Raw genomic sequence first — 26,832 nt, 5'->3', positions numbered from 1 at the left:
TTCCCTGTCACTGCAGTGCAGGTGTGAACGTCTTACGTCAGATCATTTGTAACTGCGGTGTGAGAAACAATGGCTGCCCCACTTGTGATTTGCACGAAAGAAGAGCAACGTGCAGTGATTTCATTTTTTGTGGTCCGAGGATGTGCCTGGTGCCGATATTTATCAAAGACTTTGTGCACAGTATGGAGAAAGTGTTTTGTCCAGAAGAAGTGTGTATGAATGGATAGAGAAGTTCAAGGAAGATCACGTGATTGTCAGCCATGAAGAAGGAGCTGGACGCCCGTCCACGACTGATGATAACACTGAGTATGCACGTGAAATGATTCTGTTGAATAGACGAGTGACGGTAGATGATGTGGCAAATCATTCGCAAACAAGCCAGGGCTCTGCCTATGCAATAATCCACGACAGACTTGGCTTTCAAAAGAAGCCCTACGAGTATGAAGATTTACGTCTGATGAAGAGGTGAAGACAGCAGTACATTCGTGGCTCAGCCTCAAACCATTTTTTAATGAATGAATACAAAAACTTGTCGACAGATGGACAGAGTGTATTGAAAAGCAGGGAGATCATGTCGAAAAATGATGGATTTGTCTTTTCTGAAAGTTGATTTAAAATAAATTCTACGGTCGGAGAGCGGATAATGTTTGACTCACCCTCGTATGAAAATGGTGACCGGGCAGATCCAATGCAATACAATACAATACAATTTATTTTTGTAGAGCCCAAAATCACACAAAATTAGTGCTGCAATGGGCTTTAACAGGCCCTGCCTCTTGACAGCCCCCCAGCCTTGACTCTCTAAGAAGACAAGGAAAAACTCCCAATAAAAACCCTTGTAGGGGAAAAAATGGAAGAAACCTTGAGAAAGGCAGTTAAAAGAGAGACCCCTTTCCAGTTAGGTTGGGCGTGCAGTGGGTGTCAAAAAGAAGGGAGTCGATACAATACAACATAGAACAAAACACAAGTAATCCGCAATACAATATCAAAATAAAAAATTTACAAGTATGGAGCAGAACAGTAGATGGTATCACATAATAGGAGTTGGATTTGTTCAGAGTCCTGGAGACCTCATTCATCAAGGCGCCTCCCCCTATTGGCCATTCCACAGCTGAGTCAGCGCTGGGCCAGCCAATCCAATGAAAGGACCCCTCTACCCCACGATTCTTGCGATCCTTCATCGGGGATGACTTTACCATAGGCAGGCAAAACAACTTGGCAGGTGGGCCGTGGCACCAAGTGCCATATTTGAGTACCGAGAAGAGAAACAGAATAGGTGAAGGTTAGTATCAAATTATAACTATCATGTTACGTATGTTTTAGTGCTAATGACTAACAACAGAGATGCAGTCTGTACAGTTAATCAGCAGCTCTAGTCAGGGTGTGCTAAACTGAAGTAGTGAGTCTTCAGCCTGCGAGTGAAGGGGCATCTCTTATAGCAGCAGGCAGACCAGTCCACAGTTTAGGGGCCCAGTAACTAAAAGCTCGACCTCCCACTGTTTTTTTATTAATCCTTGGAATCATAAGCAGACCGGCATCTTGAGATCTTAATGTGCGCTCAGGTTTGTAAGTCATGATAAGTTCAGACAAGTAAGCCGGACCTCGGCCATTTAATGCTTTATATGTTGAAATCTGCTCTAAACTTATCCGAGAGCCACTGTAAGGATTTAAGAACTGGAGTTATGTGTTCATATTTTCTTGCTCTTGTAATAATTCTTGCAGCAGCATTTTGGATTAACTGGAGGCTGTATAAAGAACAGTTTGAGCAGCCAGTGAACACCGCATTGCAGTTGTCAATCCTACTAGAAATAAATGCATGAGTTAATTTCTCAGAATCCTGCTTATTTAGAAAACGCCTTAACTTCCCAACATTTTTAAGGTGGAAGAAACATGATTTGGACAACTTTGTAATATGCACTTTAAATGACATGCTAGAGTCAGAGATAACTCCTAGATTGCAGGCTAATTCAGTAAAATTAATGTTGATTCCAACGGAGTTAAATGATGACAAAATATTGTTGTAATCAGCATCATTCCCTCCAACAATTAACATCTGCTTTATCTGTATTTAAAGACAAGTAGTTCTCATCCACCTACTCCTTTAATTCACTAATACAACTAATTAAAGACAACATCAGAGAAACTTCATTTGATCCAAATGAAAGGTATAACTGGGTGTCATCTGCATATGAGTGAAAAATTAACATTATGTTTCCTAATGATAGATCCCAGTGGAAGCCTGTAAAGTGTCCCAGTACTGAGCCCTGCGGGACACCATATTGGACTTCTGTGTATAATGATGGAGTCCTGTCAGCACATTTCTGTACATATTGGAATCAATTTGATTAATAAGAACTAAACCAAGCGAGCACAGTGTCTGTAAGGCCAACATCATTTTCTAGCCTGTGCATTAAAATAGAAAGATACAAGCAACTATAGACTAATAATCTCAACATACATCTGTATCCAGGAGGGGGTGCTCTTTCTCCCATGGTATTCATCTTTCCTTGATGCAGAACAGACTAGAGCCAATGTCGGTCCTTTTTGTAACCATGGCGGAAATAATCAGATGAGAGACATATGGTACAAAAAGTGATATATGTATTTAATTTGCTTTAAAAGATAACTTCCATTTCCACAAAAAAAACAAGGTATACTCATTTACACATACATAGCCAGACCAGAGAGAAGTCAAGGAACAGTACAGTCATCACAGCCAGTTCTTCAGGTGGGGAAATGCTGATACTGTACAGAATGTTTGGCAGTATGGAGACGACTTCTGACTTCGTGATGGATCCTCATCATTACAAACACTCGCATTTTTACAAATGCATAGAATTCTTGTCAGATATGGGCAACTGCCATATCACTGTCTGTTATTTCTGGACATACCCAAATAACACCCTCACCTGTTCTCATCATTTATGATGTCTTCTACAGATGGTGGTCACGTTTAAAATAGCCAGCCAGTGCATCAATCTAATGCCTCTGTCCATCTTCTCTGGTGGTCTCTCTTTGTCAACTGAATTACATGGTTGTAAAACATCACAGGTAGCTTAATGGACAGAATTATTAAGGACAAAAGTGAGCAACACGTGGGAAGAATGGGAGGAGTTTTACTGAACAGTCTGTATGGGTTCGGACGAGGGAGGTCGTGTCTTACTAACATGCTGGAATTCTATGAGGAAGCAACACAAGGATACGATCAGAGTGGAGCAGATGATATTGATCTTGTCTTTCAGGAAACATATGATTAGGTGCCACATTAGAGGTTGGCCATCAAACTAACAGAAGTGGCAGTTCAGGTTGGGGTTGTGTAGATGGGTGCAGAATTGGCTCAGACACAGAAAGTAGAATGTCCCATTCAGAGAGGAATTCGGACCTTCAATCCATTACCTTATAAAAGCTCCTCTGGAAGGAATTACAGCTTTGTGTCGTCTTGGGTAAGTTTGCACAGCTGGATTTGAGGTGTTTGTCTCATTATTCCTGGCAGAACCTCACAAGCTCATTTAGACTGGATGGGAAGTGTCTGTAGACAGCCATCTTAAGGTCGCTTTCCATGGGGTTTAAGTCTGGGCTTTGGTTGGGCCACTCAAGGACAGTCAGGGTCTTGTCCCCAAAGCCACTCTAACGTTGTCCTGGTTGCAAGCTTTGGGTCATTGTCATTCTGAAAATTGAATCATCAACCCAGTCGGAGATGGTGTGCACTTTGGAGCAGATTTTCTTCAAGGACTTCTCTGTATTTAGCTCCATTCAGCTATCGCTTAGTTCTGACCAAACCCTCATAGCATGCTGCTGCTGCCACCACCATACGTAACCGTAGGGCTGGATTGGCATTAACAGGTTGATGAGCGGTACCTGGTCTTCATCAGACACAGTGCTTGGAGTTCTGCCCAGAGTTTCATTTCTGTCTCGTCACACCAGCGAATCTTTTATTTCATGTTCCGAAACTCCATTAAACTGTCCCATGCCTTTACCCCAAGAGTGACATCCAGCTAGGCACTGTACCCATAAACCAAAGTTTCTTAAACTATGGGGGTTGGCTGCTTTTAGGTCTCGTAGAAACATCACTCAACATTGTACTCAATGGGAAGACGTCACACATGATTTAGAAAATGTCTCACCACAGGCATTTTAAGCAATCGACATTGCTCATTCTGTTACGACTGTCAGTGGTGATTCTCCAAAGGGGAACCCACTGCAATCTGACGTTCAGCATGGATTGGGTCTCGGACACCAAGGAGGACAACATTGGGTTGTGAGGACAAAAAAACGTTTAAGGAACACTGGTCATCTTTCTGATATGTTCTCCAATCGTAGAGGAATTTTGAAGCTCTGTTAGAGCAGCCAGTGGGTGGTTGGTCACTTCCCTAACCAAAGCCCTTCTTACCCAGTTACTCAGTTTGGCTGGACAGCCAACTCTGGGAAGAACCCTGATGGTTCAAAACTTTTTCCATTTCATAACTATTGAATCAAGTGTGCTCCTGGGAACACTTAGATATTTAGAAATGGTCCTATCCCCCTTTTTTCTGATCTATGCCTCACCACAATTTGATCACGGAGGAATACATAGAGAGTTCCTTGGACATCGTGGCTTTGTTTTTGTGCTGACATGCAGTGAATTGTGAGACCTCCTATACACTGGTGTGTGTGTGTGCCTTTCTAAATGATGTCCAATGAAGTCCGTGTGCTACAGGTGGACTCCGGTCACGTTCTTCACATCTCAAAGAGAATTAAAGCAAACGTGGAGTGCCACAGCAAAGGGTCTGAATATTTCTATTGACAGTTCAGTTTTAATCAATTTTGCAAACCTTTTTGAAAATCGGTTATCACTATGGGTTAACGAATGTGGACTAATGGACTGAAAAGGCAAATGCCAATTTAATTTTAAATGGATGCAACACAATAAAGTGTGCAGAAGGTGAAGGGCTCTGAAGATTTTCTGAATCCAATGCAAGTCCACGCTGAGAATTCGTCCCTGTTCAGACGCAAGAAAATGTCACATGGAAGGAGTTTGTGTTTGGAAATGAGTACAAAGTGAAATTAGGGGGCTCCGTGTCAGAGGAGCAGAAACAAACCTTCACTCATCCCGCGTGGAGTAGGGTGGCGATCACCGGCCCCCTTTTTAACTTTAAGCGTAGTCAGATCTCCACTGGTAGGACTGCAGTACACACGCCGTACGGTTGTTTGCCTCTGTAGGGTGCTAATGGAAACCTGAATTATGATGAAGGAATAGTAAAAGGCTGCAGCAGCACATCTCCCTAATCATATGAAATATTACAGCTTTGTACCTCACTAAATCGGTGGGCTTTCTGACAGGAGCCATGTAAATCAGGTCTGCGAGAGCGCTGCCTCTCATTTATCCTGTAATAATAATAGCTAGCAAATGGAACCATTCGTCATTCTCTGCTTGCTGTTTAATCACCTGGGTAGCCGGAAGCAAAGTACCTTTAAAATATTTAGAAGGTGAACATTAAACTTTCATGCAACGATGATAAATGCTCAATCATATCAATAATTGAACTCCAGCTACAGAAACAAAGGCAAAGTGAAGGATGGCCTGAACTGAGCTGAACTGGCCATCTTTTCCAGTTAGTTGAGTTCTTGGGTCTATGATACTCTTATTGTATATCTTAGCGGAGTGGCAAAGTCAAGCAAAGTGAGGAATCCATCGATCCTTCTAAATTGTATGTGCCACCTCTCAATAAGGCAGCCATTATGAGCAGCTTGAATAAGCTGACAAGGATACAAAGCAAGTGTACGTCTTAATATGGACGTGAAGCTGGGATACGACTACTGTTCTGTGTGAGTAAGCTCTGAAGAATCTGGGGGTTTATTTCTAATTTCATTAATTTAAATTTTAAGGTCCTCAGAGGGAGTGTCTTCCTAACCAGAGTTGGGTCCTGATTTATGCTTGAAGCTTCAAAGATAGACACTGATCCTTCTCCAACCCTGAGTTGACCCTATGAATTTATGCAATTTTGAACTTTCCAATAATATTACTTTTTTATATTGAGATAGCTATGGTACCCATCAAAGACCGTTAATAGAATAAATTTTAAAATATTTAATATCCTGCGGTGGGGTGGCACCCTGCCCAGGGTTTGGTTTCTGCCTTGTGCACAGTGTTGGCTGGGATTGGCTCCAGCAGACCCCGTGACCCTATGGCGGGTTGGATTATGAATGGATGGATATTTGATATCTCTTGCTTTATGTGTACCCCCAGTGTTTCTCCTATGCCTTTCCTCGCTATTCTCATGTGTCTAAACCTCTCTTGCCTGATGTTTCCCCTCTCAATCACATTTCCATCATTTTCCTCTGACTCAGACTCTGTCATTGTCACTGTTCCCTTTTTGACTATCACCAATGACAAACAGGCCATCATTACCTGCTGTAAAAACATCGTCCATATTCTTGAGAATACTTCCCATCTTTGAAGGTGACTCTCAGTGTATCTGCTATGTCTTTCCTCAGAGTTCTCCTGAGTTTGACTTCTCTTGCCTGGTTCTTCCTCTCACCCACATTCTTGTAAAGCCTGCTTCTCAGACTCTGTCGATTTTGAAGCTCCTTCTTCGCCTCCTGCCTGTTTTTTGATGACCACGAATGGTAGATGGGCCTTCATTACCCACTGTGAAAACATCAATCGTGTTCCTGTGAATACTTCCCATCTCTGAAGGCGACTCTCCGTATTCCTCTTGCGCTGTTTCTCTGTATCCTTGTGTGTCTCAGCTTCTCTTGGTCGGCACATCCTTTCTCAGTCGCATTTTTATAAAGACTGCTTCTCAAAATCTATCATTTCGAGATTCCTTCTGTCTACTTTGACTACCACCAATGGTAGACAGGCCCTGATTACCCAACGTGAAAACATCATTCACATTCTAGTGAATACTTCCCATCTCTGGAGGTGACTCTTAGCGTTCCTCCTATGTCATTCCTTGCTTTCCTTGTGTGTATCAACCTCTTTTGCCCAGCACAGATACTTCCCCTTGTTGAAGGCAACTCTCATCTTTCCTCCTATGCTTTTCCTGAGAGTTCTCCTGTGTCTGAACTTCTCTTGCCCGTCTCTTCCTTACAGTTGCATTCCCATAAAGACTGCTTCTCAAACTCTTGTTTCGTAGCACCTTCTTTGCCTCCTGTCTGGTTTTTGATGACCACTAGTGGTAGATGGGCCTTCATTACCCATGGTGAAAACATCATTCATTTTCTTGTGAATTCGTCCCATCTATGAAGACAATTCTCAGAGCTCCTCTTGAGCTATTCCTCTGTATCCTTGTGTGTCTCAACCTCTCTTGGTCGGCGCATCCTCTCGCAATCGCATTTTTATAAAGACTGCTTCTCAAAATCTATCATTTCGAGATTCCTTCTGTCTACTTTGACTACCACCAATGGTAGACAGGCCCTGATTACCCACTGTGAAAACATCATTCACATTCTAGTGAATACTTCCCATCTCTGGAGGCGACTCTCAGTGTTCCTCTTGTGCCATTCCTCTGTATCCTTGTGTGTCTGAACCTCCCTTGGTCGGCACATCCTCTCGCAATCACATTTTTGTAAAGACTACTTCTCAAAATCTATCATTTCAAGATTCCTTGCTTACCTTCTGTCCACTTTTTAACTACCACCAATGGTAGATATGCCCTGATACCCCACTGTGAAAACATCTTTCATATTCTAGTGAATACTTCCCATCTGTGAAGGCGACTCTCAGTGTTCCTCCTATGTCATTCCTCGCTATCCTTGTGGGTGTAAAGCCTGCTTCTCATACTCTGCCATTTCGAGGCACCTTGCTCTACTCCTGCCCATTTTTTGAGTACCATGAATGGCAGACAGGCCCACATTACCTGCTGTGAAAACATTATTCACATTCTGGCAAATACTTCTCTTCTTTGAAAGCAACTCTCGGCGTTCCTCTTACAGTTTTATTTGGTATCCTCGTGTGTGACTGGCGCTTCCTCTCTTGATCATGTTCCCATAAACCCTGCTAACTCAGAGTTTTGTCATTTTGACCTTTCATTCAGCACTTTGTTGAAGCTCCTCTGGAAACAATTACAGATATGAGTCTTCTTGGATAAGTCCATGCAAGCTTTGCCAACCTAGGTTTGGAGATCTTCCCTGGAGATGTGTTCCAATTCCATTAGATTTAATGGAAAATTATAAACTGCCATCTTCAGGTCTATCCACAGGAGTTCTATCTGTTTAACATCTGGCGTTTGGCTGGTTTACTCAAGGACAGACTGAGACTTGTTACAAAGCCACCCCAACATTATCTTGACTGCAGGTCATTGTTGTGCTGAAGGATGAACCATCTCCCCAGTCTGATCTTGCATGCACTCTGGAGCAGGCTTTCTTCAAGGACCTCTTTGTATTTGGTTGCATTCTTTCTTCCTTCCTTCCTTCACTTCTGACCAGTCCCCTTGTCCCTGCCACTGAGAAGGACCCCCATAGCATGATGCTGCCACCATCATAATCCACCATAGGGCTGGAACTTGGCAGGTGATGAACAGTGCCTGGTCATTACCAGACATAGTACATGGAACTCTGACCTTGAGAGTTCAGTTTATGTCTCATCAGACCATGCAGTCTTAGTCCTTTTAAACTCTCGTATGCCTTTAACTCAAGAGTGGCTTCCGTCTAGCCTCCCTGCCTCCTGATTGGTGGAACACTTTTTAGAGAGGTTCTCTCATCACAGCACAGGATTTCTGAAGCTCTGCTAGAGTGACCATTGGGTGCTTGGTCACCTCTGGGCCATCTTAACGTATGGACACGCTGGGCAGTTTCCCTTATGCCCCACGAGTCCTGGTGGCTCCAATCTTCTTCCATTTCACAATTATCCAGGCCACTGTGCTCCTGGGAACATACACAGCTTTAAAACTGTTTTTTTTTTTCCCCCTTGCCCTGGTTTGTCATAATTTGAACACAGAGGTCTACCGAGAGTTTCTTGGACTTCATGGCTTGTGTTTTTTTCCTGACCTCCACTGTGAATTGTGGGCCTGTCTATGCCCAAGTTACACGTGTACCATTCTAAATGAACTCCAAATCAATTTAGTTTGCCCCAGGCAGACTCCAGTCAAGACAGATCGACACATCTTATATTTCTTTAGTAGACGTGTGTTCAGCTTATATTCCCCCTTCTTAAGCATTCCTCTGTCATCCATATATCTGTGCTCATCTTACATTCCTATTGCTTCCCATTTATCCCCCATTCTTGTGTTCAATGATTTATTTGATTTTCCTCTTTTATATTGTTCCATTTTACTTTGTATTTATTTTGCATTCTGAAATCTTACCTACAACGTTTGTTCCATCATTTAGCTCTGTGCGCGACTCTTATGACTTGGCGAGTCTCCTTAATGGATTCTTCTCCTTTCTTGGTTCACTCTCATAGAATTCTCAAACCTACTTAATCCAATTCGGGGACACAGTTGGTCAAAGCCTTTCCTGGCAGCATCTGGTGCAAGGCAGGAGTCAGACCTATACTTGGCGTCTGTCTATTTTAATTCCTCGCGATCTCCTTGAAAATTTGAGAAATGCCATTTGCTCTATGGGTCCCCCTTTATGCCACCTTCATTGCTTTTCCTGTCCTGTTTTTCCCCTTTCTTTTCTGGGTTTTGTAAACCCCTTGTCTCCCTTCTGCCCAGGTGTTCTCCATTGTAATCTTCGGCTCCATCGCTAATGAAGGCTACGTGAACCGTCCGGATGAAGTGGAAGAGTTCTGCATATTCAACCGGAACCAGAATGCCTGCAACTATGGCGTGACCATGGGAACGCTGACCTTCCTGACGTGTTTGGCATTCCTCGCCCTTGATGTCTACTTCCCACAGATCAGCAGCGTCAAGGACCGAAAGAAGGCAGTGCTGGCCGATCTAGGAGTGTCAGGTGAGTGGTCATGTGGACGGCCCGCAGCCAACAATGAGGCATTTTGAGGAACGGGAATCCAGTGAGCTTCTCCCCTTCGTCTTGTCTGGCAGACGTGACATTCAGACGGAGGCTGTTAGCCTTGTGGCTAAACAGTTGGAGCTTTAAAAGTAAGACGACCCATATGTGCAGCGTAAAGCGTATTGTGCTGAACGCTGAAAGTGCTTCACAATTATTTCATTCTAGAACGTTCTTTATGAAAGAGGCTGAATGATTCACGGGGGTAACGTTAGGAGGTAAGAAATACGAGTTTAAAGAGGAAATTCGGCTTGCTATCTCAATTATTCCAATTACATTTCAAGAGCAAAATGTTTTGTCTCACATGACTTGAACTAAAGGTATAGTCGTGTGAAAAAGTAAGTGCACCCCATGCACATTGTTGTTTTTCTGACATACCTGAACAGACAAACGGGTCGATCTCCATGCCGACGGTGCCTACAGATAAAGGTGATTTGATATACTGCAATAAAATCACAAGGGAAATTTGCCCTTTCAGTTATTTATTCAACAAAAATATCAGTAGGCGTAATAGTCTACTAGCGAGATAAGGGAGTCCACCCTTGGCCTCAGAAAGCTGGTATTGATCCCTTTAGTAGAAATGGCTTCTTGTAAGGAGAAGTGCCCACCAGACTTCACTCACATCAACTCGGTGAGATGTCTGACCCGCTCCTTTGTGGGTTTTCTTGCACATTCCTTGGTGGATTTTTCTAGTGTGGTTAGGATCATCAGTGTTCAAAGGTTCTTCTTAACTTTCAGACATTCGGCCTCACATTCTCCTCAAGTACACTTTGATATGGCACCAAATTCATAGTTGCCTTGATGACTTCAAGCTGCCCAGACCCCGAGGTAGCAAAACAACCCCAGACCAGAACATTTTCCACCACCAGGCTTCACAGTTGGTATGAGGTTCTTCTGATGAAATGCTGTCTTTGGTTTGCACCAAACATGTCTGCTGTTACTGTAGCGAGAGCAACACTGGATTTGAGGGGGTTCCTGAGGGGTTTTATTAATGAGGAGCATCCGAGCATTAAGACATTAAGGCTTTTTCCATCCATAGATGAACACAACTCACTGCTCGCTCCATTCAAAGGCCATCAAGGGCCATTCCAGAGCTGGCAGGACTAAAGACTAATCAAGGAGTCAATCACCTGGTAGCCTGCTATCGAGTTTAATTATTTTAACCAACTCTCCTTATTTAGGATATTCTTTGTCCGCAGATTCTGTTTCCGTGGTTACAGTCATCTGCAATTTGCAGTGGCCTGAAAATATTAAATGGATGGAATTCCAGAAAAAAATGGTTGCTGAATTCCATGCGCAGTGTGCGGTGAATACCCAGCAGGCACCAGCAGTGCGGGAGGGACGCCCTTTGTGTCTGACATCATTTTCACCACGCTGATGCGTCAAGTACGGTATAAACCGGCTCTTAGCCTCCAGAGTTCTCACCGACCTCATTCACTGCCACGTTTTCCCAATGTCGTCGTGAAAATAACTCTTCATTTTCCTTAACCCTCTTAGCATTAGACGTGAGTGTCACTCGGGCTGTAAAATCGGTGCTAACAGCATTAGTCCCAAGTGTCACTCAGGCAACCGTATAGACGCGTCTCACATAAGACCTAAGGTATACTCTGGCTGTGAAAGTACCAACAGCGTTAGTGCCAAGTGGTACGTGGGGAAAAGTGTAGGCAAGTCTCGTGTAAGTGTCAGGCCTGAGCGTTCTCTGACAACGTCTTCTCCTTGCCTTATAATGGCTTATGATAATATTTATAATAATATTATAAAGCCTTATATGATAATGAAGTGAATTTGTCTTCAGGCAGTGAAACTGAAAGGCATTCTGGGGAATCTGAAAGTGACACTCACGTGACTCGCACATGAGCATTGTGCTGCTCCTATTATTATAAGTATTGTTATTTGTATCATTATTATACCTTCTACGCGTCTGACTTTGTACTTTTAGTGTTTTGCACGTTTTACTGTAAAAAGATGAGATTTAATAAAAAATGGCATTTTTCAAGCCAAAAGAATGCAATGCTTTTTACAGGGTGGTTTTTTTTTTTGGGAGAAAAAATGTAACGCTCAGCCTTACTGGGTCACATGTTTTGGGCCTGTGTGACGGTGTCTGGTCATACTTGCAGGTTATCTAACTTAAACACCATTAACATATCCGACTACGCCACCCGGTTTTATTAAGAGACTCCTGAAATTTAACTACGATAGCACACAGGGTTCTTTAAATTGGGCGGTGAGTAAACACACAATGAAAGACACAACAGTAATTTCAGGAAAAGCAACAGTAATTTCTATTACACAAGACAATAATAAGTACATTAAAAAGATAAATGAACATTAAACAAAATCTAACAATATCAAGAACAAATTTTCTTTTTTTTTTATAGGATATAAACGCACAGTCCACACTCTAAAAGTCCGTCAAAAACAAGAATTGGAGGATACAATCTTTAGTGGTGCGGAGTTCAGTTTGCGCACTGTGTTACCCCAACACTTAATATTTCAACTGTCCATGGATGCACTCTGTTCACTGGACACTCGTTTCCGAACAGAAGTTGTGTCAAATCATTGAATCCCTGTCAGCGTCTCTTCGTCGCTCCTTCTTTACCACTCTGGGCTCCTGGTGTTGCTGTGATCTATGCACGCCTCATTTCTCATCTGCCAGCTTCGCTCGGTCCTTTCATGCGGCTTCCCTCAGTCGCTGGACCCACAACCGGCGTCTCCTTACTCCTGGAAGTAAGTGTTGCCATCCTTGTGCCTCACGTTGTGCCAGCCACGTGCCCTCATCAGCCCCTCTGCTCTGTCCGAGTGTCTTGGCAGCGTTCTCAGTGGACTGTCCCGTCTCCTTTGCCTTCTCCTGCCCAGAAGTTTAAATCGCCTTCCATTATCCGTTCTGGACAATCAAATTAAACAATGGCACATCTAAATTTCCTGGATTTAACAATAAGTGAAAACACAAGCTAACAAAATGTATTGTTACCAATCATTAATGAGTACAGATCTGCTGATTAGAAGCCAATATTGTCAAACATGTTAATTTCCCAGTCAGGTAAATGCAGACATCCTCCAAGGAAGGAACAGGATTGTCATCACAACTTGGTATTGTTTGTAATCTCAACCAGCCAAAAACTTCAAAGTGGTGACTCCTTTGCAATACAGCAAATACCTACAATCTGCAGACAGCCTTTTAACTTCTCACCCCCAGTGCCAACAATGAGTGCCTAATGGAACCACCCAGTGTACAGAAAATGTCCCCCTCTGACACCTTCACCAAATTAAGATCATTCTGGACAAAAAATATAAGAGCCTTTCAGACAGCCTTGGTGTTCCAATCCCTCCTAACCCATTAACAGCTGTGTTTGGTGCTCTTCCAGATGGGCGAGAAGGGCAAACAAACTGTGATTGCATTCACTACACTATTGGCACGCAGACTTATTTTGCTAAACTGGAAGAATCCTAACTCTCCTCCTTTAAGTCAGTGGGTAACCAATGTTTTATACTATTTGAAATTGGGAAAAAAAATAAATTCTCAGTTAGAGGATCTGTACAGAACTGTTTCAAAACCTGGCAGGAACTAATCTCTATATATAATCTTCATTTAGATCTTGATCTTTGTTTGTCCGTGAATGAATTAGAAGAAGAAGCACTAGATGGCAGTAGAGAGACAGCTAAAACAAAGGCATTGCATTAAGAATCTCCTCCAGGCTTATACTACTGAAGACTGTAGTACACCAGTCACACCTCAAAACACAGACATTCAAACTAAACAAATTGTTGTGCTTTAAATTAACTAAAGAGATCTTCATTTAGATCTTGATCTTTGTTTGTCTGCGAATGAATTAGAAGAAGAAGAAGCACTAGATGGCAGTAGAGAGACAGCTAAAACAAAGGCATTGCATTAAGAATCTCCTCCAGGCTTATACTACTGAAGACTGTAATATGCCAGTCACACCTCAAAACACAGACATTCAAACTAAACAAATTGTTGTGCTTTAAATTAATTAAAGAGATCTTCATTTAGATCTTGATCTTTGTTTGTCCGTGAATGAATTAGAAGAAGAAGCACTAGATGGCAGTAGAGAGACAGCTAAAACATAGGCATTGCATTAAGAATCTCCTCCAGGCTTATACTACTGAAGACTGTAGTACACCAGTCACACCTCAAAACACAAACATTCAAACTAAACAAATTGTTGTGCTTTAAATTAATTAAAGAGATCTTCATTTAGATTTTGATCTTTGTTTGTCCGCGAATTCCACGCATGCGTAGACCACCTTCCAATTTAGTACGTTGTTGTTACTCACGGATGTCAACAATGTGCCGGAATAACGAAAGGGGTGGTGGACAGTGTGACGCTGGTTAGCTCCTGAGGCCTGGTTAGAGAATTAGATTGCCGAAGATAAAAGGTACGTGCCTACGTAACATATGAATGAAAGACAGACAGTGGGTAAAATGAATAACAACGTAACAGCACGTTCTGGAAATTATTATTGTTACATTGTAGCTGGCGAGTGCTGCGCGTCTCACAGTGGTACCGTGGCTTGCTCACATGTCAGTGAAGTGATCCCTATTTATGCTTTAAAGAGCCTGGATACCTATGTGTCCCCCTTTTATAACCATTGCTCCGTGTATATTGCCTTACTCTTTGGATTGCCACAAAGCAACCTGCGAGATTGGAGAAAGGTTGAGAAGAGATCGTGAGAGGAAATGACAGCGTCGTGAAAATGAGACGGACTGTGAACGGACAGAAGCAGAAATACACCACTACACCACCACATAATTACGATTCGAACAGAGATTCCGAGTGGGCCGTTCCTATTGAATCAATGTCCAAGGGTTTTCTTTTGTAATTTTGTTTCCCTTATAAAAAATCATAATGCTGTGCGACGAAGGGCCCAGTTCATGACTGGCAGCCGCATTTAAACAGGGAGCCCTTCACAGACAACTTTAAAACGCGCAACATGGCTAGTCAATAATATTTTAGAATAAGCGCTTAAAGCACTCAGGAAATAATTCTCTTCACATTTCTTCTATTTTTTTTTATCTGCTTATTAAACTCATCAGTTTATGTATTTTGACCAGCTTTAAGTTTTACTCCGTTGGCCATGCTCTCTGTCTCTCTCTGGGGTGGGGGTTGAGTTGTTTTGCTTTCAATCCTATTTTTTGTAAATATTGATCTATCCGTATGGGATGATTATAATCAAATCGATAAAAATAAAAACAATTAAAAAATGTAACGCTAAGAGAGGTTCATAACGGCACCAAAACCACCAAAGTACGTGTAATGATGCTAGTAGTTCTTCAAAATCTAACCGAAGTCGCAAAGTGCTTCCCATCATTGAAATCAATGGAGAATAGAGAAGCTGGCGATTACCTGCAGAGGGCTAAAATGTTTTTTAAGAAGTAAATGTAAAAATGTGTTTAACAATTTAAGGGCTCTTTTTTTTATTTTCCATTTTGTAAAAGGGTTAAATATTTTTCACAAAAAAGCGTACAGAGCAATAGTGTCAACCTGAATGACTTATTTAAGACAAATGCCACTCTGTTTTATGTTCCATGAGCCTCTACAACAGGCCTGTCCAACTCTGGTCCTGGTGGGCCGCAGTGGCTGCAGGTTTTCATTCTAACCGTCTTCTTTATAAGTGACCCGTTTTCACTGCTAATTAACTTTGTTCCCCTTCATTTGAATTCCAGAAATAAACGTTTGACTGGTGTTATTTACAGGCCTATTTTGTGCTTTGTTTTGATCAAATTTCACGACGCAAATCTTTACAGTTCTACGAATTCTAGATTCCTTTGCATGGGTTTCTGTCTTTGGGTTTGGTTCACATATTGGGTTTTTCCACACCATCTTTTTCTTTGGTTTTAACCTCTGTCTGCCCATGAAAGCAATAGTTTCAACACGAACCACCTATTTAACTCTTTCAGGGCCGATGTCGACTTTTGTCAAAAGGTGGTGGTCATCAACTGTAAACTGTGACAAAACCAACCGTTATGTTTTAGTTGGACTCTCTTTGCTAGAAGGAAAGTTAGCTTCATTGGTCTGACTGATATTGGCTGTGCTTGTGTGAGTAACAAGGCGCAAACCACGGGAAAAATGGCGCTGACATAATGGCTAGAGATCAAAGCGAATGCGTAAAGCAAAATACCCCGTGGACAACGTTTTGCCGATTATCTCTGAACTGGACTATGACTTGTCGGACTCCGAATTTGATACAAGTGATTGAAAATGAACGTGAGGTTCCAGCTTCAGCTGACTGGTCCCCAGCTATTCGTGGTGCTGAACAGGTTCATGTAGCTGACACGCCAGGAGGACTGCCAATTAACAATGATAAGAGGTAGAAACCAGACTGCAATGCACTGCCCCAGCCACGCAAAGACAGCCTGGCACACATTCTTGGCAAAGTGGCAGCCGCAGCATGCAGCAACAGACGTTTTATGTTGATTTCTGTGTGAAACCATTGCTTCTCAGAAACTGTTTTTTGTCACTCTGTTTTATGTTCCACGAGCCTCTACAGCAGGGGTGTCAAACTCCAGTCCTGGTGGGCCGCAGTGGCTGCAGGTTTTCATTCCAACCCTCTTCCTAATCAGTGATCAGTTTTCGCTGCTAATTAACTCATTTTCCCTTCATTTTAATAGACCTGCTTTTAAGGAGTCAGTCCTCTGAATTGATGTGTTTCTTCATTAAATGGCAACAGAACAGAAGTGAGATGTGAAACGAGCCAAAAGATGACCAGCTAAACTGGGATTTCAAACTCCAACCAATCTCTTAATTAGAAGCCGATTCTTGCTGTTAATTAAAGCTGTTATTTAATTCCATGGCTCGTTTTCTGCTTCATTCTGCCACAGCGGACATTTCCAAAACTGTTGATTTTGGTCTTTTCTAAGACCACCGTCAAGATGTTTTGGAGACCTGAGCAGTCCAACAGGGCCGAGACCTTCACCTTTCTTTATTTTTTAGGTTAGCTGGCTTCTTTTGAGTCTCATGATTGTTTGGCTGCTCATTAATAATAATAATAATAATTCTTTGCATTTATATAGCAATTTTCTCACTACTCAAAGCGCTCAGCAATTGCAGGTTAAGGACCTTGCTCAAGGGCCCAACCGAGCAGAGTCCCTAATGGCATTTACGGGATTTGAACCGGCAACCTTCCGATTGCCAGTGCAGATCCCTAACCTCAGAGCCACCACTGAGGAAAAAGAAACAACTAAGGAGTCTGAGTCACGTCAATTGAAATGAAGGCAAAATAAGTTAATTAGCAGCAAAAACAGGTCACTTATAAAGAAGATGGTTAGAATGAAAACCTGCAGCCAACTGTGGCCCACCAGGACCGGAGTTCGACACCCATTCTCTGTATTATGTAAATTCACATAAAAAAATGACATACCTGTTTGCCTCATCCCTCATAAGCTGAAAGGCACTTTCTGGAAAGTAGTCGAGTGGCTGCTAATCCGTAGTGTCCACCAGCACGCCATGTTGTTTGATGAAGTCCACTTTGCCAGCTTGCCTCCCACAGATCTCTGTCCGTGTAGTCCTCCAGATGATCTGCATCCAAATCGCAATTTGAGAAGTGTCTGCCTAGTCCTCCCAGGGCGAATGTTAATGTAGGCGCATTGGCTGCAGCATGATCATCTGGGGACCGATCAGTCGATGCAGGTACCTGACTTTTGTTTTCGATCTCCAGATCATCTGCATCAAAATCGGAGATCGACAAGTCTGTTTCCGGAATAATACACAATAAATAATACGCACAGAGTTTGCTTTGCACATTCGTTTTGCTCTCTCGCCTGACGCCTGATCGTCGATGTGGTTTACTCAGCAGTACTCATACGCAAGTAGGGATTCAACGTCAAATCCGATGAGTCTTACACTTCTCCTAGCACAGCGGATCTGCCTATAATGTAACGGTGAGTTTCATCGATGTTGACAGCTTTTTTTTTTCCACTCTCTGACACTGAATGTCAACTTTAGTCAACATCAGCCCTCAACCCCTTGTGTCGACAAAAGTTGACATCCGTCCTAAAAGAGTTAAACTATGTGTGTGTTTGCAAGATATTTTTCATTGCTCCATCGTCCCTTGAGAGTTTAAACGAAAATGTCTTAAATCTATTCGAGATGAAGAGGCAGAGCGCAAGTATAATTATCCATCCATTATCCAACCCACAATATCCTAACTACAGGGTCATGGGGGTCTGCTGGAGCCAGTCCCAGCCAACACAGGGCACAAGGCAGGAAACAAACCCTGGGCTGGGCACCAGCCCACCGTAGGGCACACACACTAGGGACAATTTAGAATGGCCAATGTACCTAACCTGCATGTCTTTGGACTGTGGGAGGAAACCCACACAGACACGGGGAGAACATGCAAACTCACTTCCAGGAAGCGAACCCGGGTCTCCTAGCTGTGAGGCAGCAGCGCTACCCACTGTGCCACCGTGCCACCCGAGTATAATAATATGAAATGTATTGTATTATTATTTAAGATAGACAGTGTGGTCCCCGGCCGGGCTCGCCCAGGAGGACCAGAGGAGGGCTTGTGCCTCCTCCAGACCACAAGGGGGCGATCGCCCTGGTTGTATTAGGGGCCACGGGTAGAGGGCTTGGAACCCCAACCCTGTAGGGGCCCGTGGTCACCGCCAGGTGGCACCCTGGTGCCTGAGGAACCCTGGAGCCCAGCACTTCCGCCACACCAGGAAGTGCTGGGGGGAAGACTTAATGTGGCGCCCGGAGAGCTGCCGGGAGGACAGCCGGCACTTCCGCCACGCTGGGGCGTGGCCAAGGAGGGAATGCCGGGAACACCTGGTGCTCATCCGGGAGCATTATATAAGGGGCCGCCTCCCTTCAGTCTAGAGCGGAAGTCGGGTGGAAGAGGACGGAGTGAGAGGAAGGACTGGAGGAGGCCAGGAGAAAGACAGGACTGTGTGGCCTGGACATTGGGGGAATCGGTGCTGGAGGCACTGGGGTTTTGTGAGTGCACGAACTGGGTCTGAGTGACCATTTATAGTTATTGTAAATAATAATTGTAAATAAACAGTGTGTTGGGTGGAACCATGTTGTCCGTCTGTCTGTGTCCGGGCCAGCGTTCACAACAGATAGATACTTTATTAATCCCAATGGGAAATTCACAAGATTTAATGTTGGTACATCTTATTGTGTGAAATCCATCAGTTAATCTTTATCATAGACAAGTGTTTAATGAGAAGCATCTGATATATAGGGTCACTACTATCTGCGGTAGATCACGGAATGTCTCACAGGGGTTCTTCTATATTATATACAGCTGTCCCCTGCAGCTCCGCTCATGTAGTAGTGAAACGGGACAAACTTTAAAAATCAATTAAAAAAAATGTAAATCTGGCATAGTGGATGGAAGGTATGTGCAAACGTCAAACGTTGGCACTGTATCTGATCATGTTCAGCTCTGACGGGAGAACGTCCCCCACGTGGGGAGAAAAGCACATGACCGCGATATCTCTAGCAATTAGCAGGTAAAAACGCATGTAGCTCTGATCTCTCTCTCTTTCTCTCAAAACGTCAAGCGTTACTCCTTAACAATCTGTAGATGATGATGTCTGTTGAACAAACGGGTATCGCTAACTAAGCAGAGGCAAGGTGCACTCCAACACGTGGCGAGAGGTAGAGCAACTCGAACGGAGGCTGGCGCGTGAGTGAGGATGGTCCTACCTGGCTCCCTACTCCTGAGGTCCTGTCTCTCAAATTTGCGCAAATAAATTGGTGCCGCAACCGAACTATAATAATTAGTGTGATGAGAGAAGTCGTCAACCATAATGTTCAAGCAAATCATAGAAAAACACCCGATCTAAATCTGTTAAGTAGTTCTCTCGTGAAAAGCAGACAGACAGACATTGGATTTTATATATAGAGAGAGAATACGTTTTCCTTCCTGTCTGTTCTGCTACTGCATCTGGTTGTCTGAGGTCATAAATATAAAAAGTAGTGTACCGTATGAGGGCGATAACAGAGATGTGAGGAATTTTGTTAAGGTCTACTTTAAGATAAACAACAAAACAACAATACAGAATTGGGGTACCAGCCCGGCAACCCTGCTGAACTGAATTGCAAGCAAAAAAGAACATTCAATAATTGAGAATTCTTTTTCAGACGTGAGTTCAAGAGCGAACTACCAAAGGTGGCAGACCTTCCAATTTTCAAGAAGCGAGTCCAGGTGGACAGCCACCAGAAGTGACGTCAGAGGTTTTATAGCCGTCCGTCATCCAGTCTGCAGAGGGATGAAGAGAGAGAGGCATTAGGACAACCCCTGGTCTGGCAGAAGAATTACAGTCACAGTCCCTTCAGCTTTCCTCTATGCACATGGGGCGCGATAATATGCAATAAAATTTATAAGCAGGAATAGGGTCACTCCTAGGACCCTAACATAACTAATTTCATGATGAATCAGAGGTTTCAGTTCTCCCCTTCTCCATTTTTGTGTATAGTTTTGAAACTTTTATTAGTTACAATCCTTACGCTTAATTTTGGGCCATGTTGGGCCTAGAGGAGGAGAAGAAGGAGGTTGGGAGCCTGCACTGAATACAGCCCGTTGCTGGACCCACCACATGACGAACCACCCGGCATTGGGACTTGAGTGTAGCCGTGATAACTGCCATAATGTTTGGTGCCAGGGTGCCTGGGGTGAGGCCTATTTTGTGGTCCGGCTCACTGAATCTTCATTTGACTGATGTTATTTAGAGGCCTATTGACCCTTTTTGTGCTTTGTTGGATCAAATTTCACAATGCAAATCTTTACAATTCCATGAATTCTAGATTCCTTTGCATGGATTTCCAGGTTTGGGTTTTGGGACACCATCTTTGCTTGTTTGGTTTTAACCTCTGTCTGCCTATGATTTTTATTCTTTTTCCATTTTCCAGTCCTTGTTTCCCAGTGTTTGTGCCTTGCCAGTATTGCATTGCAAGGCCAGAACACGGTCTATCAATCACAGGGTATATTTATATGCCATCCCTACGCAAGGCCTGTTTACAGTTGACGATTAAACTAACGAGCTTGTCTTTGCGATGTGGGAGAAATAGTTTCCAGTGATAAGGCTCTAGGGAGTTGAATCTTATCCAGGCAACAAGAGGGACAAAGCAGATAGAAATAGTAGCTTGGTTTTGGTTTGTTACATTAAATTCAGCTTCAGCTCATCTCTTTTGGAACATTCGGTCCAGCTGGTCCTGCGTGTCCTAATTTATACAAAAGATGAGATCCCATTAATTCTCTGTGAAGCAGACCTAGTCAGAACAGTAAAAGATGTCCTTGAACAAGTCTGGGATTACCTTCAGCAGAAGAAAATCAGTACACTGTTAAAGTGAACTAGAGAACAAAATAAATCCTGGTGCAGAGAGTCGATCCTCAAATTAGAGAAGCTGGGGTTCTGGGGAAAGACTTTTCATTTTCTGCACTGAAAGCAATCCAGGCCTTTTTAATGTTGCATGTGTGGACAAAGTGTTCAATAGGGGTCATGGGGTAAATGCCTCCAACACATTTGAAAATTCACTGTTTTGAATAAATATTAAGTATTAATATTGATTAATCTATACTAATAAAAGGCAAATCCCTCACTGACTCATCACTCATTCTCCAACTTCCCATGTAGGTAGAAGGCTTAAATTTGGCAGCTTACTTACAAAAGTTAAGCAGGTTTCATCTTGAAATTCTACGCGTAATGGTCACAGCTAGAACCTACTTACGTACATATATACGGCTATAGCCTGCAGCTCGGTCGCCGTGTGAGGCGGAGATGCGTCCCCCATACCCACGCCTCCCACGTAATTGAGTGACTGCCCATATAAGGCCGTCCATCAGCAGCAATCCAATAGACACGCTGCCACTAAATATTCGCTGGCGAAGGACTGGGCTTATGCAAACGAAGATGAGATGGTCAGGGATAGACTAGTGTTTGGCACAAACTCCACAAAAGTGCGAGAGAAACTTTTAAGTGCCGAGTCTGAGCTAACATTAAATAAAGCCGTGGACATCACAAGATCGCACGAGATAGCACAACCAGAGCTGAGAACCTTCGATGCATGTACTCCGAGCGGCTCACGTGAACTGACTGTGAACGCAGTACGCAGACAACAAGCAAGAGCTTCAAAGAGCGCCGAACAAAAAACGTATTACATAATTGAGACGGCAGCAAAAGAATATGAAGCAAGTGACGCATACAAGCATATTTATAAGTGCAGCTACTGCGGAAACAAAGCATGGTGAAAAAAGTCAATGTCCAGCTAAAGGAAGACAGTGTAAAAAATGTGGTAAATTGAAGCACTTCGCTAAAGTTTGCAGGACTGGGAAAGGTAAACCTGTGCATGCAGTGTGTGATGTCTCAGATAAAGAGGAAGACGAGCTGTTTATTGATACAGTAAGAAAGGAACAACCCTCTGAATCTGAACAAGCCTTTGTAGACATATCAGTAGGAAAGCACGGTGTAAAGCTTAAGTTTAAATTAAGTTCATAGACACGCTGCTGCTAAATACTCGCAGGCAAATCCACAACTTAATACCAGGAATGCCTGTTAAACATCTTAGATTCACGAGTACCGATTTGGGTAGTGAACACTTCGATGAATGAAACCTGTTATCTTTACAAATGTTGACAAACACGGAATGTAACTTGAACACAACACATCCTCCAAATACGAACCTGATTGAAAGAAATAATGATAATCAAATCCTTTATGACAGCAACACTCATAACAGTGACAAAACAATTACATTGAAAATCATGTTCCGTTATTATTAAAATGTTTCCTTTTCTTTTTCATAACTTCTTTAACACACTACTTCTCCGCTGCGAAGCGCGGGTATTTTGCTAGTACTTAATATTAATTACTGTATATACTCACGTTTAATTCTCCCACATATATGTCAGGGCTTGATTTTACCGTATAATTTCTGGCCTTGTATAATGTCGAATATGGATAACTCTCGCTATTGGTCCAAGAGATTACAGTATGATATGCTAATACCCACCTGAGTGAGTAAACACGGAGCAGACCGCCTTTTTTTATGCATTGTACCTACGTGACCACACGGTAATACCCAAACTATTCCGAAGCGACATTTGGACTGCTTTGTGTTTTTTGTATCTCACACCCTCATACACCTTTATCGTAAGAGCATCCCTTATCTACGATGGAGCGTTCGATCAGAAGCAAATATGAAGCTGGTTTGAAATTAAAAGTCGAAGTGGCAAAAGAAATTAGTAACTGCGCAACTGCAATAAAATTCGATGCATCTGAAAAACTCGTGCGAGATTGGAGGAAGCAAGAAGATGTTAAAAATAAATTTAAGGGTTGCATTTTTGAACGGGCATATAAGTCGGGGTCTGATTTTATGATCGATTTTTCAGGTTTTGAGGCCTGACTTATACGTGAGTATATACTGCAATTAATAATTAATTACTATTGCAAAAATAATTAGAATTAGTCACACACATGTGGCACACGTAGTAGCATGCAACGTTTAAGTCCTGGCCTTCAGTATTTTGGGAGGAAAATGGCTACCCCTCTCTTCCAACACCCTAATCTGGATTGGCATTAACAGAATACTTTTTTTAAATACGTTACTTACACCTTCCAGTCTGTAGCAATTACCGAGAAACATTTGTAATCTTTCCGTGAAGAAATAGATCACAAAGTTTGTGAGAGAATGGGTGTCTATGGAGACAAACGCTGGACAACAGCAGTAAATCAGGCTATGTAATAAGCACAAACCAATCAGAGCTCTCTGTGTTTTGGGAAGTCCACATTTTTACCCAACCACACTGCAACATTCCTACGTGGAGACTAAATCCAAGACAGAACCCCGCAAAAATGTTTAGACATTTTACAATCGGCCACAAGAGATAAGAAGTCTCGATTAATCTGCCCAACAAGCACCACGTAAAGAAACTCCACTATGTTTACTGTGTTTTTCTTCCATTAGGGTTGACCAATCGGGGAATGAGACATTTGTAATGAGCAAGATCCAATCACATAAAATGTGTGAGCCAATCATGGTGTGATTAAAGTCCTTGTTTTCAAAAACGCTTCGTTTTCACCCATCCACACTTCAACTTTTCCAACACTATGGATCTGCAGTGTGTTTTCATTGACGGGGGAACTTGAAACCCATAGGAAAATTTTACTTTTCAAAAGTTGATCTCTGATGGCTGATGAAACTTAAGAGATTCTCATGTATGTTTAATTTTAAAAACAACTTTGTCACAGATGTTACTCCTAATATTCCTTACGACAAACGGCTTCAGACAGAAAGGAGACCTGAGATGCAACTGAGGCAAAAGAAGTCAAAATTGAGAATTTGGTTTGAAAAGCATGCTGTTTTTTGTGAGATCTTTCTAGTCTTCAGAAGACTTCATTTTTTTTTTTTTTACTTATGATGGGACTGATGCCTTTTATCTGAGGTGACTTACAACACTTTAGATAGGATTGCTTACATTTCCCTTAGAGCACGGGCAGATGAAGTGACTTGCTTTGGTGTCAGAAGTGGGATTTCAAAACGCACCATCTCAGGGTATGAAGCCCAAAGTCTTAACTACTATACCGCGCTGCCTGCCTTTGTTTTCCAGAATGAGTGAAACTTAATTGGTGAACAGCAATAAAAATTAAAATGACTAATAGCTGTAATAAGGGAGACAAAAGCAGAGAAAAGGTTTGGGGGATCCACCTCGTATATTCACACACCAACAATGCAAAAGTGAGTAACAACAAAGAAATCACAAAGGGCCGAGTCCAAAACGGGACTAAGGGGAAAGGTGAGGCGGGTGGTCCTTTATAGGCGGATCCGTGAGGGAACTGGTGGACGTGATGTCAGTACGTGGGCGTGGTCTGGAGGGGGAGGCAGAAGCTGTTTGAGCTTCAGTTGGTTTGTCCTTTCTGATGGTCTTTAGATGAGCAAGAAAACTGACTGACTGACTCCGTTAAGTACTTCGACTGCCTCCCATGCACTCGTGAGTGACGGGTATTATTCAGAAGCCAAGAGTGCAGATTTGTAATCATAGTAAAGTGTTTTATAACCACCGGCCATACATTTCACCATTTATTACTAAGCCCGCAATTCAAATACATTCATATTGGCAATAAAAGACATTATATGGAAAAATCTGATCCCATGGTGTGACTATCCTGAGATCTTTGAAACTCCAGAGGAGACCTTTGTGAGAACATTGGGGTATTTTGTCTTAGGAGAAACATCTGAGAAGCAGGAGACAAAAGAACATGTCTTTATGACAGCGTTTCTCAACCTTTAAGTATTTGTGACCCGAGTTTTCATAACAGTTTTAATCGCGCCCCTTAACATTTTTTTGAAACGCTGATAAAATTTATTCCTATATTTTCTGCTGCCGATCCACCGCTACAAGTTTAAAATTTCTCTACGAATAGCGAAATTGCGCCACATATGGCAACACTGCCCACCTCTTCTTACTTCTTGCGCTTTAATGGAAAGTTTCAATCTTTGCCGAATTTATGAAATATTAAAAAAATGCATATTTTATTATACCTACTTCACTTTTATCAACATTTATCTAACTCTATATTTATTTTTGTTGTATCAGAATGTAGTTTAAGTGAATTTGTTTTGGTTTCAATAGATGTATTTTTCATATTTTTGATTCTTGTTTTCTTCATTTCACATCTTTGCGCCCCCTTTTTTGTTACTTCGCCCCTGTGACAGATAGGGGGCGCTGTCATCCCCTTGAACCCTCAGGTCAGACGCGAGACACCAGATAAAAGTCCAAAAGTTGACTTTATTATTACAATAATGTGCACAAAGCACCCTCCTCTCCACAATACTCAACAATCAATAATCAATAATACAATCCTCCACTCTCCCAGACGCATTGCCACCCTGCCACACAGCTCAGCTCGTTTGTCTGGGATTTCCCAGAGTCCTTTATAGTTCTTGACCCGGAAGTGTTTTCTCTCTCTCTGTCCATGTGACCGGTAACACTTCCGGGTCAGATAAAAACTCCTCTTCTTCAACCCGGAAGCACGCCATTTCCTCTGTCCATGTGACTAGGACGCACTTCCGGGTTGTAGGCAAAACACTCGTTGCTCCTCCCTGCAGCGCCTTCTAGCGGCCCCTGTGGTATCCAGCAGGGCTGTGGATGAAAACTCCATTGTCCATAATTCCCTGCTGGCATTCGGGGCACTTCCATGTTTCAGGGAGGGCTCCACCTGGCGGCCTGGGGGTATTGGCCGGGATGACTGACCGGCCATATATCACAGCCCCACAGGTTGAGAACTGCCGCTTTATGATCTTATTGTTGTCAAGCAGAAAGCAAAAAGATATTAAGGCGATCTCTTTTTATGTTTTTTTAATTCCTATGGGAAATGGGTTATGTCGCTGAAATGGAAATGAATAGCCAAAACAATAATCGCAGTGTGGACGTAGCCTAAAATGCACCGTTCCAAACCACAAATAAAACCCAACTTTGTGCCCACTTCCTTATCAAACATCCGCAGGGTAGAAAGCCTCCAAGGTGCACCAGTGGTTACACACGTCCAAGCTGAAGGCCATTTTTACAAACCCATCCCACGTGAGAAGTGCCGTTAAGTTGGGCTGTGCTTCAGTGCGGTTTGGGCCTTCATCAGATTGAAAAAACTAAATCGAAAAACCCTAATTTTCCCCCTCTGCTCTCTCCTTCTTCTTCTTCTTCTTCTCATCTCTCCTACCCATCTGCAGCTTTCTGGTCATTCATGTGGTTTGTGGGCTTCTGCTTCCTAACCAACCAGTGGCAGGTAACCAAACGAGAAGACAACCCTTTGAATGAAGGAGCCGACGCAGCGCGGGCCACCATCACATTTGCCTTCTTCTCAATCTTCACCTGGGTAAGTCCTATCCTTTGCTACCCTTCTCATTATACACCCCAACCCTGTCCTGCTCC

The 26,832-nt window shown here is 42.8% G+C and overlaps 1 protein-coding gene across 2 annotated transcripts in view; it reads left to right on the top strand.

Moving 5' to 3' along the window:
• The window catches only part of LOC120536793 (synaptogyrin-1-like), a 75,261-nt gene that overhangs the window by 43,505 nt on the left and 4,924 nt on the right, over positions 1-26,832 (top strand). For both annotated transcript variants that reach the window (XM_039765285.1, XM_039765286.1), the window contains exons 2-3: positions 9,639-9,876; positions 26,631-26,776. In XM_039765285.1, coding sequence (XP_039621219.1) covers positions 9,639-9,876; positions 26,631-26,776 — 384 coding nt within the window. The remainder of the gene's footprint in view (positions 1-9,638; positions 9,877-26,630; positions 26,777-26,832) is intronic.

The sequence above is a fragment of the Polypterus senegalus genome, chromosome 10 (genome assembly GCF_016835505.1).
Source record: "Polypterus senegalus isolate Bchr_013 chromosome 10, ASM1683550v1, whole genome shotgun sequence".
Classification (NCBI taxonomy): Eukaryota; Metazoa; Chordata; class Cladistia; order Polypteriformes; family Polypteridae; genus Polypterus; species Polypterus senegalus.
The sequence above is the reverse complement of the archived record's forward strand: the minus strand, read 5'-3'. Positions and strand labels throughout refer to the sequence as shown.